The sequence below is a fragment of the Miniopterus natalensis genome, chromosome 8 (genome assembly GCF_054644295.1).
Source record: "Miniopterus natalensis isolate mMinNat1 chromosome 8, mMinNat1.hap1, whole genome shotgun sequence".
NCBI classification, from domain to species: Eukaryota; Metazoa; Chordata; class Mammalia; order Chiroptera; family Miniopteridae; genus Miniopterus; species Miniopterus natalensis.
Genome location: NC_142088.1, coordinates 41826114 through 41850021, shown reverse-complemented (window position 1 = coordinate 41850021; position 23908 = coordinate 41826114). Strand labels below are relative to the sequence as shown.

Here is a 23908-nt window from a genome sequence, read left to right as displayed (position 1 = left end):
ATTCATATCTGGTAATATGAAACAAACAAACAAAAATACAAGTCTTTTGTATAATCATTAATTTGACTCTTAGCAATAACCCATTCAAAAGTACCCACGTACTGATACGCTAAAACAAAAATAAAACCCCAACTGCTCATCTAGCCAGTAAGAAGCTATAAGTTTTGAGGCCTCAACAAAGCAAAAGTGACCTTTATTTGAAAATGTACTCAATTTCCTAACTTCCCACCTCCTTAAAAGGATTATTAAAAGACAAAATAGGATAGAGATCATAGGTTTAAAAGATCCAACATGAAATTAGTAACTACGTCCTGAGAATCTCTCAGAGAACTTCCAAGATTAATAAAGGAAAAGTTTGGGACTCCCAAGAAAAAAAGTAGTCTATACTATATTATACAAATCCCTAAATTCTAATCAATTCCTAAATCTTAGAATATTTAAGAGTGTATTTTACTTGTAATTAAGTAAAACTGCATTAATATGATAATGAGAGTTGGGTGAGAAAGGGAGGAAGAAAGCCAAAATATGAAGCATTAAAAATAATCAGCTTAGAATATCTGGGTTTCAAATATATCAAAATTTCAAAATAATTTTTACAGCTACTTATGTCACATCTTTAAAAATAACCCATTTTCAAAGTTAAGTTTGCTTAAAAGTTCAACACATATATAACCTTCATATGTGTGACTATTCATGTGTATCTCTTTTAAGTTTAAAATTTCCTATTTATATTACATTAAATTGGCTCAGTTTTTCAAGAAACAGGGTTTGTTCTCTCCTTGATAGATACATTCAAGTTCATTTACAGTAACAATTCTTACTAGCAGTCACCAGAAGTCAAAAGTTCTCTCAATTAACATCAATGTATACAACATACTAAATATATACCTGGAAAAGATGCTAAACACTCGTTAAAGTAAAAACTGAAATTCCACGCAATAAAAAATGTCTCCACCTTGATACCTGCGGCTTAATATATGCAATTCCTGTTAGCATTAGTGAAAGCTGAGACTATAGCTTCAAGATTAATATATAACCCTAGAAGGGATAACACAATTTTAACTTACATGTCAGTTGGTCAAAAAGAAATATACCACTGTGGTCATACAGGTAAATTGGGGTGAAGTATAACTTTCGTAAAAGCATGTCCTGATATTTCATTAATTAACAAAGGCTCACTGGTTTAAATAACATAAAAATCTATGATAATTTAAACTGCTGGGAAAATTCTGGTTATTTGGAAGTTCAAGCTAAATTATTCCAATCCCTCAAATGTTTCAAACATCAGGAAAAGTGCAGAACAGTAGAGAAGTTTTTTAAACTAAAGTTGAACCTCAGAAACTCACAATCTATATTTTGCAGCCCCCACATTACTAATACTAGTAACAGGTGTTACAGATGAACAATTCAACACTATATCCTCAGTATCCAGTACAGCACCAAGCTTACAAAAATGGCTCAATATTTAAGAAATGAATGAACGCATGAAAAAAGGGATAGCCTTGAAAAAAGGAGTCTTTCCCAAAACCATCATTTACTCTCACTCATTATACTATCATTCATAACACTTTCATTAAGCATTATTAATGAAACTACAGACAAACGTAAAAGCTGAAAGTGCCAACTGCTCTATTTACAAATTAGATTTTAAAACATTCGTTTACAAATCTTCAAACGCAAAAAAAAAAAAAAAATCACCAAATAAACTTTTATCTTCTAATAATCACAACTCAGTGTCGGGGGTGAGATGGAAAGGGGAAAATGTCTGTCAATGTATTCAGCATGTTTAATGGATGCCATAAATCAAACCTTCCCATGAATTTTCTAGAGCAAATTCATGCCAATCTTTGAGCCTATTGTCACTTTCACACATGCTCACAGGAACAAAATGACAAAGAATGCTATGCCGGAACCAGTGAATTCAGGGCACAAAACACTTGATTAACAATCGTCAAGGCTCTTAGTAAAAACTGACAAATATTTTCTAAATAAATTAATCCCACCGATTCTACACAAATCAAAGCTTCTGGTTTCTTTAAATGATTCGCTGGACTACTGGACTGCCAGACAGCTTTTTTTTTTTTTGAAAAGGTGGCTACAATCTCCTTGTGTGACACAACTGGGAATGAACAACCCATTTCCCAATTGCTGATGAATACCGCTCAATGTTTTCCAGACAAAAGAGCGTTAAACGCGATTCCATGCACATTTATTCTTTCCCCATAAATGCGTGTTCTCCCAAATTTCATTTTATGTGGTACACTTAAAGTTAAATACAGCAAGTTGAAATTTTAGTCAAAAGCACTCCGGTGTCTTACTAGCTGTGTAACTGCTACATCTGGTGGCAGCACACTTACATGCAAGAAGCCAAAAACTTAGAAAACAATTGTAACCGATCTGGTGCGTGTTGCAGTAACCTTTACGCAGATATTTCCCACAAAACCCACGACCCTGTCAGAGAAGAACAGTAGCCGACTTGCTGTAACGAGATAACGTACTAAACACACAGGAGGTGATAGCGAAGGAAAGTTGCAACCATCTGAAGCGGTGGTTTTCAAAGCCTGCCCACCAGACAGTCAGTCTATCCTCTAAATTGCTCTAGGGAGCCAGGCAAGGGATCAAAGTCGGCTTTGATAATTTCAGCGGCTCTCCCGAAAGGGCAGAGACCCTGCAAACGAGGGACATCCTCCAGGTCCTGAGCAGCAAAGCTCGCGGAGCGAGGACCGCCTCTATGGGAGGAGTGCGCGAGGGAAGGGGAGGGGGCTCGAGGATGAATGCTTCAACGGGAGGGAAAACCCACCAGAGACCGGAGGCCAGGAGGTTAAGAGTACTGAGTGTACTAGCAAATGGAGCAGAAAGGGGCTCGCGTCCGGGGGGAGGCTTCCCACCCTAGGAGGACCGACTCCTAAGAACCCCAGACGAGTGTGTGCGCCGCGCCTCGCCCCGTCCCCTCCAGCCACCGCGCAGCCCCTCGCCGGTCTCCTCCGCCACCCGCGAACCACCACCCACAGCCAGCGCACTACCTCCCCGGAGCCGGGCGGCCTCGCGTCCACCTCGCCACCATCCCCCACCCCGAGGTCGAGGGGAGGAGACAGAGGGGGCGCGGGGACCCCGGCACGGGAGGGGAGGCCCTCGAGCGGGCGCGGGCGCGACGGTGCTTACCTTCCCTGGGCCTCCCGGATGGCGGCGTGTGATTCAGCAGGGACCTGGCCGCCGCCGCCGAGCCCGGGGTTGGAGACGTGGAGAGCTGGGACCAAGATGGCGGCCCCTCCAAACTTCCACTGCTACTTTGGACACTCATCAAGCTACTTTCTGGGAACCCGACTCCCCCCCTGCGACGGCAGCGGCGGCAACGGCACCGGCACCCGCCTCCGTCATGGCGGGGGCCGCGCTGAGGGCGAGCTAGAGAGCGAGGGCAGGGAGGGGAGAGCCAAGGGGATGGGGGAAGGAAGCCGAGAAGGGGGGAGGTGGAGAGGGAAGAGGTGAGGGGAGGAGAGGGGACGGGGAGGAGGAGAGGGGGGAGACGCCAGGGAGCAGGCGGGCGCGCCGGAGAAGAGGCGGAGGGAAAGAGCGCGGCGGCGGAGGCGTCGAGGGGGCGTCCGCCGGTGCCGGCGTCCGAGCGCGGGCGGAGCGCGGGCTGCGCCGGACGAGGAGACTTCCGCGGGCGGAACCTGCCGGCACCTCTGCAGTGCGTCGGCCCCCGGCGTCGCCCGGGTGGCGGCAGCGGCGGGCGGTGGGTGGCGGCTGAGGCGGCAGGGTAACCTCTGCATCAGTTACAGGCGGCGGCGGCGGCGGCGTCACGCGCCGCCTGTGCAAACACTATCGCGAGGCTCCTGAGCCTCCGGTGGCGGCGGCGGCGGCCGCGGGAGCAGGCTTGGGGGAGGGACCTGCCAGGGGTTGGGGGCGGGGGGGTGGGGAGGGAGGGAGCGCGCGAGGGAGGAGATGCGGGCGCCCCTGGCGCACCCGCGGATCGCGGCCGGGCGCGGGAGCCCCGGGCCGGCGGACTCCCGTGCGCCGGAGCCACCTCCCCGCGCCGGCCGGAGGGAGGCGCGCCCCGCACGCGCCCCCGCCGCGCTGCTCTGGCTCCGGCTCCCGCTCGGCTGCCACCTGACTCCCCGCCGCCGCGGAAGCGCGCCCGGATCCCGACCCACACCCTGCCTGGGGAGAATTGCTTCTGCTCGCGCCGGGCTGTCGTTCGTCAGGAGTTCGCTGTGATCGTTTCTCAAAATGGAACTGAAAAGTTGAGCGTTGCTCCTCTTACCCATCTCTGCTGTGCAAAAAAACCACACAGAAAACCCACGAGCACTACTGTGCGTCTCCCCGTCCGCAGAATGGGAGTGATTACCGAATAAAAGCTAAGAAAATAAGTTGGGGGTAGAGTGTGGAAATGAAACTTTATGAATGTTTTCTAAAACTGAATCTTTACCGATGTTGTGCACCGCATGTGTTGTATAGCACTTCTCTATTTTAAAACGATAAATGAAAAATCTAAAAAGACAAGTTTGATTACTGAATTCACATATTTAGGGAAGCTGTCCAATGTTCATCTTGTAGAAGAAAGTATGGTTTCTAGAAAGTTCCAATTTGTTTCCAGTGCTGCTGCTGAGTCCCGACTACAAAACCTCAAAGCGAAATAACAGCATTTGCTTACATTTATAGATACAGTGTAGCTTTTTACACACCCACATATGTACAAGATACCAGGGACTGGGCATCTTGTACATAATAGAGCAGTCTAATCCTTTAGGAAAAATACAACAAGGTTATTGCTCTCTTTAAAAGCCCCAAATTGAATAGAACACAGGAGATTATGATACAGAGCAACTGTAGAGGCGTGAGGAAATGGCATGATTGCCAGGGGGACAAAGTGTCGCTTTTATTTTTATGACTTTGCATTTCTTACAGTAATTTTCTGTTCAGATAAACTATCTTACTCTGATAGAACCGTGGTTGTCAGTTATCTGCAGAAGTAATTTTAGTTTTCTTATGCTTCAGACTCCTCAGTGAGTTTCCAGTCTTATGCTGTTTTTCAAGCTTAGTAGGTAGATCTCACAAATTAAACAACTTTAGTGAGAGATAACTGACATGCAATAAACTGCACATATTTAAAATGGGCAGTTTGATGAGTTTTGACGTGCCTACACTCCTGAAACTACTTCTGCAGTCCAGATAATGAGTGTATCCACCAGCCTCCAAAGTTTCCTCTACCCTTTTGAGGTCCCTCTTCCACCCCACCCCCATCCCCAAGGAACCACAGACTGCTTTCTGTCACTTAGGTTAGTTTGCATTTTCCAGAAATTCAGATAAATGGAATCATACAGCTTGTACTCTTTTGTCTGGCTTCTTTTACTCAACAGAATTATTTTGAGATTATCCTACATTGCTATATTTATCAATAGTTCATTTCTTTTTATTGCGGAGTATTCCATTGTGTGAATATCCCACACTTGACTTACCCATTCACCTGCTGATGAACTTTTGCATTGTTTACAATTTTTTGTTTTTTGCTATTAAGTGGTTTTCTTTTCTTGAATACATACATACCTAAGACCTTACCATTACTTTTTTTTTTTTTAACCAAAGTACATGTACTAGACGGGGAAACAGTTTCTATGACAACATGTAAGTAAATGTATGTAAATATGCTCTCTGTATTTTAAGAGTTAGCTTAGTCAGCTGGTTGTGGTGAAAAGAGCACAGGACAGGAAGGAAGTCTAGAGATCTGGGTATTAGTCCCAGCAGGTAACAATCCGTGATTCAATTTCCTCATCTACAAAAAAGAAGTTAGTCACGAGGTGACCTCTAGAGCTCCTAACAATTCCAAGACTTAATACAGAGCTCAGCTCCTCTCACCAAAGAGGTGAGAGGTTATCTTCCAACTCTCTCCAGAGCTTCTGGTTACCTTTATACCAATCTGGGTTTTATTGCTTGCAGACTGACTCCTTTCATTTTAAACGGTAACTAGGGGAGTCACAGCACATACTTAATCCAATTACTTTAGCTACACGTTTGTTATGAATGCTGCTGAGGAAGGACAATTAAATGATTGATTCTTGCTTTCTTAAAGATAGTCCACACTAACGTACTTATAAAGAGGCTACTGCCAGCAACAGGGAACTAATTAAATAAACCATGCGTGGCTTAGCCTGAAAATGAAATGTCATGCCATCATTTAAAATCATGTCTTTAAAGAACACTGAAAAAGATAAAATTTTCACAGTACAGTAAATGAAAAAGTGGGTATGATGCCAGTTTGTAAGTATACTTAACAAATAACTGCATGGATGCCCCCCAAAAAGTTAATAATGCCTAGCTGTAGGTTGTGAAATGACATCATTATTTCCTCTTCTTTTTAAAATTTTGTACAATGAGTCCTTTTTAAAGTTTTTTTTAAACATCTTTATTGATTTCAGAGAGAGGAAGGGAGAGGGAGAGAGAGAGAGAGAGAAACAGCAATGATGAGAGAGTCATTGATTGGCTTCTTCCTGCACGACCCCGACTGGGGATCAAGCCCACAACCCAGGCATGTGCCCTGAACTGAAATCAAACCGTGATCTCCTGGATCCCAGGTGGATGTTCAACTGCTGAGCCACGCCCGACCAGGCTTTAAAAATTTTTTTAATTGATTTTTTAGAGAGAGAGGAGGGAAGAGAGGGAGAAAGAGAAACATCAATCAGGTGCCTCCTGCATACCCCCTACCAGGGATCTGAAACCTGTGTATGTGCACTGACTGGCCAGCAACCTTTCGGTGCAAGGGGTGATGCCCAACCAACTGAACCACACCAGCCAGGGCGGCTCATGTATTTCTTAAGTAATTTAACTTTTCAAAGGGCCTGAACATAAACTGTGCAAATACGTAATTCTATAAAATGATTATGATTAATGAAAACTAGTAAGTGGTAAGTAGAGGTTCCCCCACACATTGGTTAGTATATAGGCATTCAAAAAAATGTTTGCTAGAGTGATAGCTTGCACAAAAGGAAAAGATACAGAAAAGTCAGGAGAGTCCTGATTCAGATAGAAAGGAACAACTGTGACTCTGCGATGAAACAGAAATCTCAGGAAAGGAAAGAAAAGATGATTGGAAAGGGTTGTGGCAAGCTTTCTTGCGGAAATATTCCCAGAAAGAAAGTCAGCATAAAAACACAGATGTGAACTGTGCAAGTGGAAGGAGAGTGCAGTAAATCTGCCTAGGAAGAATTTGGAAGAGACAGGAAAATGTTCTTTCTGTGAATTGAGTGCTCTATGATGACAGGAACTCAAGCCCCCAGGACAGTGTGTGGAACAGACCAAGGGCTCACTCTGTCAGTATTTGTGGAATGAATGAATGGTGAGGATTAATGAGCTGGGATACAGGTAAGGGAGTAATGCAGGAGAGGTCTTCAAGGGTCTCCAGCTAGAAGGTCATATACAGAAGGGGAGCTATGAACTGTGATCTGTAGACAAATCATCATAATTTACAGCTATGTTTATTAGACTTCTATTTATATACCATAGGAAAAATATTTACAAAGCATCCAATATTATAAATATAATAAATATATTTTAAACCATTTAACATTTTATTCCTTCTACATTTAAGGAAATAATGTCTAGGCCCCTTCTCCCCAGACCAATCAGAAACGAGGGCAGAGACTGGATGAAGTGGCCCTTCTAAGGACTCTCTATACAGTGGAATGCCAGAGCCAGTTCCTACTGCCCAGAGAGCAGACTGTGTACATCTAGCCCAACTCAGTTCAATGATGTCACATTGGTAGCTTGAAATTGGCCATAGTAAAAGTATTTATGACTCCAGAGTCAGCAAAAGCTACAAATCCAGGCCTCCTCACCAGCACACCATTGTTCCCGTGGTACACAGATCATTGCCTTACTGTCCTCCATTTCTCCGCCTTGGCTAAAACCTAAGGAGGGCAAGGACGTTGTCCGTCATGTTTTCAGTTGTATTCCCAACATCTAGCACCTCCCTGGATACAGTCAGTGCCGAACCCAAGTGTTATGAGCCAGTCAATTAACCATGCAGCTAGTTAGCAAGCACTGGAGCCCCCTGAGCTAACCTGCTGGCAAACAACTGGGTGGGCCACTCTAGCAGAGGAAGAAAGGGCCAAATACTCCACCCCACCCCCACGCTTACCCTTCACTGCCTAGTGTTTGTGATTTGGCAAAGTTTATCGACCTTGTTAGAGTTGTCAGATGAAATATAAATTTTGTATGGATTATACTTGTACTAAAAAAATTATCTGTTGTTATGTGAAATTCAAATTTGACTGAGCATCCTATGATTTTATTTGCTAAATCTGGCAACCCCAGCCCTTTTGAACTAAGCAAAAAATAATTAATGAGGTATTACCTAGTAAAGTTGAAGATATTATAACCTGGCAATTCCTTCCAAAGACTGTATCCTGGAGGAATTCTCATGTGCGCCAGGAGGTAAGAACAAGAAAAGCCATAGCGCCCCTGTTTGTAGCAGCCCCAAACGAAACCCCCAAATGTCCATCCACAAGAGAATGGATACAGTTAGGTATATTCACACGATAGGATGCTACGCAACGATTAAAATGCTCACAAGCATAATGCTAATTTAAAAGAACAAGTTAAAAAAGGGTGAAATCAGTTTGGTTCCATTTATACACATTCAGAAACATTCAAAACTAAATAATATATTGGGAATATGTATGTGGCAAAGCTGGAAAGAAAAAAGGCGAGGGAATGAGAAGCGGAAATCAGAGTGGTTAGTTACTTCCATCAGGGAAAGGGGGGATGTGATCATGGAGAACCCACAGGGGCTTCCAAAGCATCAACAAACATGCTCGCTACTTGTTAAGTGGGGTCGAGTATGTTTGTCTTATTATTTTTCTTTAAACTATATGAGTATATTAAATCTATTCTTATATGTACGTAATATTACATTACAAATATTTAGGAAATGAGGAGTTCTGGGCCTTTTTATCAGAGTCAACTAAGATGCCCACCCTGGTGCCTCTGCCTGGATTCACCCCCAGGTTTGATTTCCTTCTTTGCCCAAATGTATTCACAGAGATAGGGGCTCTCGAGATGCCTACCCTGCCAATATAACATGTCACCTCAATAGTTGTTTTTTAAATATATTTTTATTGGTGAGAGAGAAAGAGAGAAAGGAAGTGAGAGGGAGAGAGAGAAACATTGATGAGAGAGAACCATCAGTCAGCTGCCTCCTGCATGCCCCCTACTGGGGATTGAGTCCAAAACTCAGGCATGTGGCCTGACCGGGAATCAAACCTGTGATCTATAGGTGCATAGGACAATGCTCAGCCAACTGAGCTACAGGGGCTAGGGTACCTCAACAGTTTTTTTGATAAATGCTTAGACAACTGACTTCATTGTATTGGATTGTGAAGAATTCTCATCTCACTTAGTTCGCTCTACCTGCCCTGCCCAATTCACAAACCACTGCTTAAAGATTTAGGTTTCCAAATCCCTGCAGAGATAGTTCCAGAGTTTTGTGTATATTAGGCTAGATGACACTTCGACTGCTCTCTTTCAATGGAAATGGTTTCCTTCAGGTTTATCAACTCATTTGGGGATGGGGGAAGACTTGGTCTATATATAACAAAAACTGGAATTACTAGATTCTCAAAACTGATTCATTTTGCCTGAGGTTAAAAAAATTATAATTAACTTTAGAACAATATTACCTCCCCCAAAGTCCACTAGAAGCTGTCCTCCAAAGACATGCATATTACGAAATGTTTACAAAAACAAAGTACAGCAAGGAAATAGTGCTCATATAGTAGACTTAAAAATCAACAATGTATCTCTTAACAAAGCAATCTACTTAGAAAAGTGACTAAGAAAACACAAAAAACAATTGTAATCTAGTGTTCTACTTCACTCATCCTAAATTTTACTGATGAAATCAAACCAAAAATATAAATTCAGTCACATTACAGGGAAGAACAAAGATTCCCAAAACCTTAGGCTGGACTTTGTTTTTGTAATAGGATTTTTTTTTTTGGTAGACAAAGAAATTGAAGTTCCTTTTCACAAAAATTAATATCAAACATCCTTGGTTTTTGACAATATCTTTCCAACTGCATAGCTTAAAGACTTACAAAATTACTTAATGCCTTCCCAGCAAATATAACATAAGTGCTAAAATGTCTTAAGTAGATACATGGTAAAAATAAGTAGAGACATATATAACCTCATACATATTTAGAAAGTTTAAAACAATACAAAAATGTCAGATATTGATGAGCATTTCTTCTCCTTTCTTCCCAAAGAGAAATCAAAATGCCACTATAAAGCCAGAGGGGAGTTTCTGAGATGCAAATAATAATGTGTTTCTTAATGCAGATGCTGGTTAGAAGTGTGTGTTTAGTTTGTGAAAATTCATCAAACTGTACACTTAACAATAAAAAGTTAAAAAAAATTTTTTAGAAAAAAGAAACTGCCCTTTGTGATTCTAAGTATTTATATACACACACTTAAGGGGAAATAAATTTGTTATTTTATAAGAAAATGAGAAAGAGTATTTTTCTTTTTTAAGGAAAATGCTGTTAATATAAGGGGAAATCAATGGTGATTTCTTAAGGGAAGAAAGCAATGTCTTAAGACTTACAATGAAATTTCTAAAACTGCCACTATGAGAAAGTCAAGTAAATAGTTACCTACTTAACTGTTGTTCATCTGGGGAACTTAGAGGAGAAAGTTGTTTAAGGGTGGTTTGTAATCAATAGATCCATCAGTTTGGAAACAGTTATGAACTGATAAATGTTTGTTTCAGGAAATCCTTGGTGAGCACCTACCTGGGGTACAGCAATTTACTAGGAGCTGTGGGAGTGCAGAGGTGAGTCAGGCGTGGAGCTTAGAGGGGGTGAGCAAAGAGCAGTAAGGAAAGTGACTGCCGTCCAAAGCAGAAAATGATCCATGCTAGAAGTGAAGTAGATAAATGGGAGAATATAAAAGCAAGAGAGATCACATTTGAGGCTTCCTAAATGAGGAGTAATTTTAGCTGGGCCTTGAAATGCATCAAAAAGTGATCCAGCCCTGGCTGATGTGGTTCATTCATTGGAGCACTGTCCTGTGCACAGAAGTCTCGCAGGATCTATTCCTGGTCAGGACACATACCCAGGTTTTGGGTTTGATCCCCGGTTGGGGCGTGTGTGGGGAGCAAAGAACTAATGTTTCTCTCTCTCTCACCTTCTCCCTTCCTCTATCTCTAAAATAAATTTTTGAAAAAAGAAAGAAAAGGAAAAAAGTCATCTAAATTATTATTACCTTTTCAAGATTCAAAACTTATTCATTGGAGTCTGGATCTATTCCATGTATCAACTTAAGACTCCTATTTTTTTTATATCTTCAGTTTCATGTAGTCTAAATCAATCTTTACTTTCCCCCCCCTTTTTCCCTTTTTTTGGAAGCCTCAACTCACTTTCTAACGCTCCTAAAACAACATTTTTTTTAAGTTTAAAATATATATTTATCTTTATTGATTTCAGAGAAAGGAAGGGAGATGGAGAGAGACAGAGAAACATCAATGAGAGAGAACATTGATTGGTTGCCTCCTGTACGCCCCCTACTGGGTATCAAGCCCAAAACCCTTGGCATGTGCCTGACCAGGAATTGAACCTGCAACCTCTTGGTGCATGGGATGACACTCAACCACTGAGCCATACCAGCCAGGCTAAAACAGCATCTTTTAATTTACCACAGGCTTCTTCTTCTTGCTCTATGGGTTGGAAGAAGACAAGGACACTAGCAACAAAAAATAGTTTTTCTCAGTAAAACTCAGTCACCTACTACTCACCATGCAGAAAAGAAACTTTCTAATTAAGTCAAAGAACATATTAATGTTATTGATAACCAGCAAAAAAATTATCTCAGAAACACTCTCCCATGGATTTGATACAGTTTGATGAATCATAAAATCATAAATCACTGAATCAAAAAAGCCCCAAAACTTGTGATTTGGAGGACAAGAGTTGGAAAGAGCTGGTGGAGATGTCTAAAACAGACTTTAGCTATAGATACAAGTTAAAATAAACACTAATAATGAGAGATGAAATGATACTAAGTCTAAAACGCTAATAGAACTATCATAACAATAAAGTTATTTTGAGATTTTATTTATAATGATGTGATTTCTTTTTAAAAGCAATTTAGCAATATGGATCAAGAATCCTTTAAAAAACTGTGTTCCTTTTGACCCACTAATTTCATCCTGGGAATCTATCCTAAGGAAGTAATCCTAAATTAGAAAAAAAAAAGGGGGGGTTCCTTTACACAAAGATAATTCTATTCAACATTATTTATGATAAAAAAACAAAAATAACCTGACTGTAAAATAATAAGGATATGGTAACATTTTATGGCTCATCTGCTTTATAGAATATAAGGTCATTAAGTGATTGTGAAGATTTTATTGTAACCAAAAACAACTGGTTTGCTCATAAGAGCATTTCAGTGAATCAAGCAGCATATAAAAATTATATATACAGTATAATCTGAATTATATAAAATGTGTATAGTAAAAAGATTAAAATGAAATATACTAAAATATTAACAGTGTGGTAATATGTCAGATTTTTCTTTCTGGCCTTTATAATTTGTGGTATTATTCAAATGTTCTACAAGAATAGTAATTACTTTATGAGAAAGAAAAATCTAGTTTTTCAAATGTTTGGGTTTTTAAATCTCAGATTAGATTAATGAAGACCAATAAAAGGAAGGAATTACAGGAGATAGGAAGAGAAAGAATGTTTGGTGGCTCCTTTTTCATAGATTTTACATAGGTTATTGTTTGACTTTTTTTTTTAATTCCCGCCCATGATATGTTTTTATTGATTTTAGAGAGAGAGGGAAGGAGAGAGAAAGAGAAACATGGATGTGAGAAACATGGATTGGTTGCCTCCTGACTGGGGATTGAACCCACAACCTAGGCATGTGCCCTGACTGGTAATTGAACCCACAACCTTTTAGTGTACAGGACGATGCCCCAACCAACTGAGCTACCCAGCCAGGGCTTGTTTGGCTTTTTGTTGGTAAAATTAAACAAATGTAGATTTTAAGACTCTTTGTGGAACACTCTCAGAAACTCACTAGTAGAGTTAGAGGAATGTCCACCTTCAAAAACCACAGTAGAAAATAAAAGCAAACAAAACCAAGTCTGCAGAGCAAATGACAAAACTGAAAAGAAATAGCATGCACCCATGAAAACAAAGAGACAAGAATATGGCAGTAGTGAGACTAAGCATGGTAAGTTTAGTTATTAAATTTAGATTTCCTATTCATAGAAAATGTCTCTCAGATTGTGTTAAAAATTAAAATCCAGTACTTTGCTGCTTATTAGAAATACATCTAAATAAAATAACGCAAAAAGGCTAGAAAGAAAAAAATAGGCCAAAATGTAATAAGCAAGCTTGCAATAAATTAAGATAGCATTATAAACGTAAAGTAGAGTAAAGCAAGAAATCTTAAATATAAAAAATAAAGCTCTTAAAAGGAAACAAGAAATATCTTCATGATGTACAGGTAGATAAAGTTTTCTTAAATAAGACACTGACTATAAGGAACACATTTGACAGATTGAACTGTATTAAGATTAAAAATTTCTGATCCCCAAAAGACTTGATTTAAGATTGTGAAAGCAAACAGAGTGGTTTTTGCAATATGTATAGCTGATAAGAGATTTCTATTCAGAATATGTAAAACAACAACAATAAAAACCTCCTACAACTCAATAATGAAATGACACTACAGTAGAAAAGTGGACAAAAAAGTGAAGTTACTTCACAAAGGAAAATATCCAAATGACCAAAAAAACATGTGAAAAGATGTTAAACATCTTTAGTTAACAAGATGTAAGCTGAAGCCAAACGAGATACCACTGATCAGAAAGGCTAAAATGAAAAAGACAACATGTCAGTAATCACGTGGAGCATCTGGAACTCCAGTGCATGGGTAAGTGACTAGGGTTTCACTCCCACCTGTATAAGGGATACTTTTGAAAAACTGAGGGCAGCAACTACCAAAGCTGAACATACACATATCTTACGATCCATCAATTCCATTTTTAGGTATATTCCCAACAGAAATGTATACTTATACTTATCAAAGGACATGTACCATAATGCCCATAAAGCAGCACTGTTCACAATATCCCAGACCAGGACCTACCCAAATGCCCACCAGAATAAATGCACTGTGGAACATTCACACAATGGAATACTACACAGAAATGAGAATTAATGAATCACAACTACACATAGTAACATGGATGAATTATGCAAACGTAACGTTGAACAAAAGAAGATAGACACAAAAGATAATGTAGTATGTAATTCCTTTTATGTAAAGTTCATAAAAAAAACCATTCTATGGTATCTATGGTGTTAAAAATCAGGAAAGTGGTTACCCTTGGGGGTATATGAGGGAGGCTTCTGAGATGCTGGTAATGTTCTGCCCAGACTCTTCCATTTGCGTGACTCCAAGAATCTCACATGTAATGATGACTCTGAAATCTGTATCTCCAGTCTACACATCTCTCCTGAGCTCCAGGATATTCAAACTTGGATGTTCCATGAGTCCCTCAATTTCTTCTTTTATTGGGTAGAAAGGTGGCCAGGGGTAAGAACAGGAATAGGAATTCAGTTATCCAAACCAGGGATCTGAGAGTCACTCTTACTTTCCCCCATTCCTCATTCTCCAACCCTCACCACCCACCATTCCCTAAATCCACACTGTCTCCTAAAGAGCTTTTTGAATTCATCTCCATCCAGCTACCCTTCCTTAATTCCTTCCTTCCTTCCTTCCTTCCTTCCTTCCTTCCTTCCTTCCTTCCTTCCTTCCTTCCTTCCTTCCTTCCTTCCTTCCTTCCTTCCTTCCTTCCTTCCTTCCTTCCTTCCTTCCTTCCGTCCTTGCCTTTATCATTTCCTGCCTAGAATATTGAAAAAGCTTACTAACTAGTCTTCCTGCGTTCGGTTTCAGCCCCTTCCGCTTTAGTAGGCACCTGTGGCTACTCATAGGTGACTGGAGCATTTTCAAATTCTCTAGCACAGCCTATGTGATTCTCTTTCCATCTTCTTTATCTTATCGCCCTCCCGTCTTTCCGGTTTTATGCCTGGTTACTCCCTCATGGGAATCCCACACTGAAGCCACACCAAAGTTATCACAGTGGCCAAACAGGTTATACATTCTGTTTCACTACCCCTGCCTTCTTCCAGCTCAGAACTGCCTTCTTTCCCCTGGCCCATCCTCCGAGGCTCAGCTCAAGCCTTTCCTTGATTGAGAAACCTTCGGGGATCGTGTTTTTACATCATGATGATCATGAGGAACACCCAATTTTCTGTCTTGTTTTTATCACTGACATTAAAAACATGAGTAATTTTCTAGTTAGCTAAGGTGTTCTTCATAATTATCACTTAACATGCAATATTAAGTTCTCTATCTTCTCTGATCCCACAGTATGCTGCATATAACTTTATTACATCACTTATCACTTGTTTTAATGTTTGTTAAGTGTTCATCTCCCCAATTAGACCCTGGATTACTAGAGGGCAGAGATTTTTGTTGTATTTATTTCTATATCCCTAGCACAAAGTCTGCTACAAAATAGGAATCCACTAAATGAAAGTGAATGAATGACTACGATAATGGTGGTTGTGTTAGCTCAGGAGAATATGGGTAATTTTTTTTTTGCTTTTCTCAATTGTCCAAACTTTCTGTGGCTACTTATTTATGCATTTAGATTCATTATCTTAACAAAACAAAGAAACAAATAAAGGGAGGGATTTACAACACAGCCTGGCCGGCGTGGCTCAGCGGTTGAGCATCAATCTCAGATTTCTGATCAGGGCAGAGGCCCAGGGTGTGGGCTCGATCCCCAATGTGGGGCTGTGCAGGAGGCAGCCGATCAATGACTCTCTCATCATTAATGTTTCCATCTCTGTCTCCCTCACCCTTCCTCTCTCTGAAATCAATAAAGACTTTTTTTTTTAATTTTTAAAAAAGAATACAATTTTCAGTAATATTACCTTTATATTTTGAATTATTTTTTTATTTATCAAATGTCTTATGACTCCCAATTTTGCTTAATATGTACACGTACAATGAGGAAGACAGAAAGAGCGTTCGTCATCTCCTGTTCTGTGTGTAACGCGCTTCATCACACCTGATTAACAGTTCATGCTCAGTGCTCATCTTAATGGCTCTTCTAACAGTCTTGACTCAGCTGATTGCTCCCTCTTCCTTGAGCCCCTGTCTTTATTTGACCTCTGGGACACTATCCTGGTTTCCCCTCCTACCTTTATGGCTTTTACTGATGAGTCCTATTGCTGGACCCTCTGGCTCCTCTTCTGATCCCCTAAATATTGGAGCCCCCCAAGGTTCAGTTCTTGATTCCCTTCTCTTGTCTTCCTACAACCAGCTGCCCAGTCCCATTTCACCCTGGTTCGCAAGACTGGATACACATTAGAATCACCTGAGAAGCTTTAAAAATGAAGTACCAAATCCAGGCCAGTGGATTGGTGCAAATCAGAGCCTCTGGGTGTGGAGCCAGGGTTTCATAGGTTTTAAAGCACCCTAAATGATTCCAGTGTGGGACCAGTGTCATGGGCCACATCTCCATGCAGAGTACCACAATAAGCTGAGGTAACATCTATCACCTCATATAGTTACCAAAAAAAAAAAAAAAAGAAAAAGAAAGGAAGAAAAAAAGTGTTTTCCTTATGACGAGAACTTTTATGATCTACTCTCTTAGCAACTTTCATATATATCATACAGCAGCGTGAACTATAGTCATCATGTTGTACATTAATCCCCAGTACTTATTTACTTCATAACTCGAAGTATGTACCTTTTGACATTCTTCATCCAATTTCCCTACCCCCTAACCCCCACCAATAATCAATGTATTTTAGACTGTATAAAATATGGTAGTAAGCACTCTGTAAATAATATAATGGGCCGGAGGCATTGGACAAACATGTAAGTAATTAGAATAAATGTTATTAAAGCTGAGCCAAAAAATAAATAAGAAATCATATCCTGGGTACCACGTATGTAGAGGAGGTACACTATAGAAACAGGAGATTTCATTGGTGTGATGGGTGCAGAAAGCCCTGAGCCATACCTCACATCCTGCTATGGGGTCCCTGGCATACAGAGCCCTACATGTCATGAAGGTAGAGAGGGAGTCACTGGAATAAGAAACAAAATTTGAAACATGACTGGTCATCAAAGAAAAACAGGTATCAAAGATATTGGACAAAGATTTATCTAGAACCTGCCTCTTCTCAACTAACAAAGCGATGCAAATACAGCAATTTTTAGGCTCAGTCATTGCCGAATAAGGCCCCCGAAAGGATATGGGAGCATCTCCTACCAAGGGTATAGTGAATGTTTCCAACAAAAACATTTTTATACTAATAGCACGGATGTTTTATCAGCAAGCATTCTGTAGTGTTTACCATATATGTGCCAGGCATCACTTTCAGTGTTCACATGCATTATCTAACTTGATCCTAACAGTGAACTCTATGAGCTAGGCACTACTGTTACCCTTATTTCACAAACGAGAAAGCTGAGGCGTAGAAGGATCAGACAGCTTGTCCAAAGCCATGTAGATCTTAAGGAAAGAAACCAGAATTGGAATCCAGGTCTGCTTGAGGCCAAAGTCCTTCAACTGCTCTGCATGATGCCTTTTATTTACAGCCAGTCCTTCGTATTATGTGGGTTCTGCATCTGCAGATTCAACCAAACTCGGATGGACAATATAAAAAAAAAAAATAGAAAGAAAAAGGCCACGTTGTTGCTGACATGTGCTGTGTAGTTAACCCTATGATGGCTGTGTCTGTGTTGAACATGTACAGACTTTTTCCCTGTCATTATTCCATTATTCCCTAAATACAGGGTAACAGCTGTTGACATAACATTCACATTGTATTAGGTACTATAAGTAATGTACAGATGATTTAAAGTATGCCGATGCGTGTAGGCTATATGCTAACACTGCACCATTTTATATAAGGGACTTGCACATCTGTGGATTTTGGTGTCTGCGGGGGTCCCGGAGCCAATTCCTGGCAGATGCCGAGGGGTCACGATATTTCTGTCTCCACACACTATGCTTTCTGATTTCTGGATGGAATGCCATGGAGCTTTAGGTTACAGGCCAGAGCAGAAGGGGAGTGTGCTCCTCAGCTTCTCACCCTTTCCTACTTCCTGACCGTCGCTCCTCTTCTTCGACGGTCAATGTGAAAGAAACAGGCTTAGTTCGGACATACCTGTGACAACAGTGGTAACAGAAGCCACAGAACAGCAGTGGAAAGGTTACTCCAAGACTGACCGTCAAAGCAACCCAGACACATGTCAGCAAAGCAGTAGCTGAAGTGGATTGAGAATCAGTCAGCTTTACAAGGAAAACTGCAGGGAAGCTTAAGATTTTACTTGTCCAAACAGAGTCAAACAAAGCTGCTGTAATGTATGTTGCTTTAATCCTTTTTGTTAAATATTTTATAGGCTTATTAAACTGAAGAAATGGAAGTGCGAGTTCAGGTTTTGTACCACTCTCCTGGTTGGAGGGGTATCAATTTAACTCAACACTATCAAAACAGTCTTAAATTTCAAGTATTATGGCCTTTTATGCCAATGACTATTAAATTTTATACATACTTTTTATTGTATTGGATAATTCAGTGCATTTCCAGTGCTGTAATTTTGAATGACTCTTTCCAAGGTTCTGAGGCAGCTTGCACCTGCTCCAGTTACAGCTTTTTACAGCCGCATCTAATGATGGATTTGAAGACTATTCTAATATTTATTGTTACGCCAGAATGGGTCTTATGGTCCATGTAAGAAGATATGGAATAGCCATCGCCAACTGCGTAGGGAAATGGGCACCGCTACTGTGACGGCAAGCACAGTTGTAACGGTGTGACCGACTTACTCATTTCTTTAATGGCCCTGGTAGTCATAATGAGTCATCCCTGTTTCTTACTCTAAATTATAGGGCACCTTTTATTCCCCCAACCAAATGAATATACATGTTCACATCTTTTTCTTTCTCATTCTCATTTCAAAGGCCTGCTTTTTTATAATCCAATAGTTAAAAGAATCAGACAGATGTGAGTTGGAATCCTGGCTGAGAGGAAGAAAACATTAGAGAAGGCGTGGGTCCCCCCACTGCCCTCAGCTTGTCCTCTAGACGTCTTTCAGAGGCTTTGAAACATGGCCAGGCTCTTTGTTGCCGTGAGTCTAATATTTAAGCAGCTCGTTTCTTTCATCCTTTTATGAAAAAAAGGAGGGAGAAGAGGAGAAGAGGAAGTATTTTTTGGTTCAGCAATCAAGCAGATTGTATTTGCTCTGTACATCAATTTCATTATTCACCAGTGAGGGGTTTTCAAAGGAGCCGTTAGAGCACAGTCACCTGAGAAGGCAGGACACATGCTCCTCTCCAGCCCCAGCGGCCATGGGCAGCGTTCGTCATAGAAATCCAGGCGCTTAGCTAATGAGAAAGAAAGCCTCAGCGTCTTATTAGTTGTCTTATGCATGTTAGTATCTTTCTTCTAGGGTACGGATACTTGAAATCACAAGTTAGCAACACAGTGGTGCTGCAGACTAGGGAGAGGAAGGCTTTTCTCCCAGGATTCCTGGAAACAGAGGAGGAACTGTCTGTGCTGAGAAGATTGCAACATGTTTTAACTTGTTGCTTCAGTGTCACACAGGGTTTTTCTACATTGGCTTAAAATGTATGACTGTTATTTAGACAAAGATTTGAAACCAAATTTCCAGTCATGTAAATTCTGCAAACGAGTCACTTGACATGTTAGGAGTACGTGAGCATAAAAACAATGGTAAGAGGAAGTATTTTTTACTTTAACATAAAGTTCCAAAGTGAGAGAAGATGCCCCTCATGAGACAGAAAACTATAAGCCTAACGAAAATGTTGACAAATTCAGAGATAACTGAAAATGATGATTGAGGAGTTATATTTAGATAAAGGAACAGATTCATGCTGTGGGATACCTTGAGCACAAGAAAGTTTCTATTTGGATAATGAACAAAGACAATAAAGGTCTGCATTTGTTCTGATCTTTCAACAGAAGCTGGAAGAATTAATGTCTCATTAAAGAAAATAGTAGCTCAAACCAAACATGGTGTCTCTTTTATAAACTGGAAATAAAACATCAAAGTTGGTGGTGTACAACTCTCACATCACCAAGACCCCAAAGTTGTCAGACTCACAGCTGAAGGCAAGGTTGATTTTGATTCCCATCTTCAATTAGAATGAACCATTCCATGTGCTTACATCTGTTGGTGTAAGAAACGAGGTGTACATATAAAGACTCTGATACATTAGTGCGCGTCTGAGAAATCCGAGGTGAAGAACTGAGCCAACACCTAACCCCAAGTGCTCTCGTGTCTTTGTGCATCTCCGGAGCTGCCCCTCCACAGTGTTAACATCCTCAAGGTTCTAAAGCCTCACCCTCTCCATCTCCTTGGAATCTGTCAGCTGCCTCTGGCTTTACTTCTTAATTTATTCAGCCAGACTCCACCATTCATCCCTCCAATCCCACTGTCGCCAAGACAATTAATTCCCTTAATTGAAAGATCAGTAACTAAACTCGCTCTGATCAATCCAGCCACTGGCTTCTCTTATACACGAACACCTGGAGAGAAAAAAAATCATCAGACTATCAAAAATTAATCTTAGTAATAGATATCTCAAGGGGTAAAGCTACGGGGAAATTTCACTCTCTGTTCTGATAAAGGTAGAAGAAATGATGGAATTAGAAAATCGCTTTGGCAATGAGCGAAGTAATAATTCAGGAAAGAGGCAGGGATGGATGCTGAGTCCTAAAGGGTCAAAATGGAATGAGGAACAGGATGTACATAGTCTTCAGAGCACTTCCTTCAGATACTAATCCATGACAAGAGAATGGGAGAGTAATTTTTTAGTCAAGAACCTGGCAGATACCATCTGTTGATGTAAGAAACATCCAAACTATAGAGGATGTTTATGAGTTTATTTGAGCCAAACTGATGACAATTGCCAGGAAGCAAGATCTCAAACGCCCCAGAGAATGACCATTTGCAGTTTCTTTTATGCATTTGGAATTGAGGAGGGAGTATAAGGAAGATTACCGGAGGGTGGGAGAAAGCAAAGTGGTGACTGGATTGGGCTGCAGGAGGGTTAACAAGATTAGGTGCTCTTTAAGGGTGGTTCGGAGGCCTCCGAGGGGTCTGACAAAGAGGATTACTTCTGGCATTTCAAAGGCAGGTTAACCAAGATGGGCAGAACAATGGGCGGGGCTGGCTGGAAAACCTTTCCCTAAAGAAGTTATAGGCCTGCGGCATGCCTACCCATCTGCGCAATCAGGAATTTATGATCAAATCACCCCATGACGTTACTGTCCACAGAACCCCTCTTTCATCCACAGATCTTAAATCCATAAGTAGTTGATTTATTGTTTATGGTGTGAGGTAAGAATCTAAACCAACATTTTTCATCTGTGATAATTTTAATAACGGCCCGGCAGAGGTGTTCTACCCTAAACCCCCAGGACCTACATATATTACATATATATTACCTTACATGGCAAAAGAGACTTTGCACATATAAGATTATGAATTTGAAATGAGGAGATTATCCTGGATTATCTGAGTGGGCTCAGTGTAATCACATGAGTCCTTAAAAGTGGAGAACTGTTCCTGGCTGTGGTCAGAGGGAAATGTGACTATAAAAGAATGGTTAGAGAAATGCAATGTTGCTGGCTTCAGGGATGGAAGAGGGGGCCAAGAAACAAGGTATGAGGGTGGCTTCTAAAACTGGAAAAGGTAAGGAAATAGATTCTTGCCTCCAGGCTCCAGGAAGAAATGCAGTCCTGCTGACACCTTGATTTTAGCTCACTGAGATCCACATCAGACTTCTGACTGCAGGATTGTAAGATAACAAATTTGTATTAAGTCACCAGGCTTTGGGTAATTTGTCCATTAGAAAACTAATATACCCCCATAATAAGCACTTTTAATAAATACTCCATCCTGCCCGGCCGGGTGTGGCTCAGCAGTTGATCATCGACCTGGGATCCAGGCGATTGGGGTTCAATTCCCGGTCAGGGCACATGCCTGGGCTGCAGGCTTGATCAATGACTCTCGCATCATTGATGTTTCTCTCTCTCTCTCCCTCTCCTTTCCTCTCTCTGAAATCAATAAAGATATATAAAAAATAAATAAATAAATACTCCATCCTGTTCCTACTAAATTAAAGTGCCATCTTTACTGTAGATGTAATTCCCATGCACATACTAGTTTCTGAACTCTCTATTCTGATCCATGTGTTGATCAGCATGGAATTCTTTTCCTGATCTATAACTATTTTGTTTTAATTACTGTTACTTTATAATTTTTTTAAATGTCTTGCATTCTTCTTATCCTTTGAATCCCCACTCCTGCCTCTTTATTTACGACTTCATTATTTATCTCCTCTTGCCTAGCATCTTAAGCACTCTGTCTCCAGAGCATACTCCCTCAGTTCATTTTCTACTCTACTGCTAGAATGATTTAAAATTCAAGTATAGCCTGGCCAGGTGTTGCTCAGTGATTGAGCATCCACCTCGGATCCAGGAGATCAAGTTTCGTTTCCCAGTTGGGGCACATGCTCAGGTTGCGGGCTTGATCCCCAGTTGGGGGCATGCAAGAGGCAGCCGATCAATGACTCTCTCATCATTGATGTTTCTATCTCTCTCCCTCTCCCTCTCTCTCTCTGAAATCAATAAAGATATATTTTTTAAAACATGAAAATAAAAAATAAAATAAAATGCAAGTATACTCAGATTTATGCCATAAGTCCTTCATGGCCATCCTTCATCTTCAATACAAAGTCCAGATTCCTTGGTATGGTACCTGAAAGTAGTTTGACAGATGACACTGCTTATCTCACTGGTATCATCTCCTGCTCCTCCTGCTACTGTCTGCCCCAGACACCGTAGACCTTGAAGCTCATGGAGAGCACCACACTTCCAATCTTTTGTATTATTTTTTTTAATTTTTAAAATATGTTTTTATTGATTTCAGAGAGAAGAAGGGAGAGGGAAAGAGAAAGAAGCATCAATGATGAGAGTCATTGATTGGTTGCCTCCTGCACACCCCCTATTGGGGATCAAGCCCGAAACCTGGGCTTGTGCACCAACCGGGAATAGAACCGTGACCTCCTGGTTCATAGGTCGATGCTCAACCCATGAGCCACGCCGGCCAGGCTCTTTTGCACCTTTGGATATGTTGCTTGTCTGTCTAGGATGCCTTCCATTCTTTCTCCAAGCCAATTAGCACTGTACATTCAAAAGTCCTTTGCAGTATCAGCTTACCTTGGCAAACACCACACATTCCTCACCTTTAGCCTGAGCTAGTGCCCTTCCTTCCCACTCCCACAGCAGCACAGATGCACCTCTTCCTGCATGCACTGAGACGTTTTCATTGCAATTGTTGGTTTACTTGCCTCCCTCTCTCACTAGAGCGTGAACTCCTTAAAGGCAGGAATAGTCTTTCATTTCTGTATTCACAATACTTAACAGAGTGCTAACAACCTTGTAATAATAAAAAAAAATACAAAAAACAATAAAATCAGTGGCACCTCTTACTAAAGCCTGGGCGAAGTGCTTTTCATAATTCGGTAACTACTAAGTGTCAGCTCATCACTTTGTGTTCTGTGAAACTGCTTTTAACTAAAAATAATATTGCCCAGCTTGTTCACTCATCGTATTCACAGGGCTTGGCTACAAGCAACTTTGGGATGTTTCCAAAGGAAGAAAGTTTTCAAAAGAACATGACTCAGGCTCTAAAAGTAATCCAGAGAGAATTTCTAAAATATTTTGAGTAGGAATGATATTGTTTGATTATTTTGATAGGCATAATCCTTACTTAAATATCTGTG

General features: G+C 40.8%; 1 protein-coding gene across 1 annotated transcript in view; it reads right to left on the bottom strand.

Moving 5' to 3' along the window:
• The window catches only part of TLK1 (tousled like kinase 1), a 118419-nt gene extending 114962 nt beyond the window's left edge, over positions 1–3457 (bottom strand). Inside the window, exon 1 of the mRNA XM_016203243.2 lies at positions 3163–3457. Within this exon, the coding sequence (XP_016058729.1) occupies positions 3163–3301 (139 nt within the window). The 5' untranslated portion in view covers positions 3302–3457. The remainder of the gene's footprint in view (positions 1–3162) is intronic.
• Positions 3458–23908: the final 20451 nt, after the last annotated feature.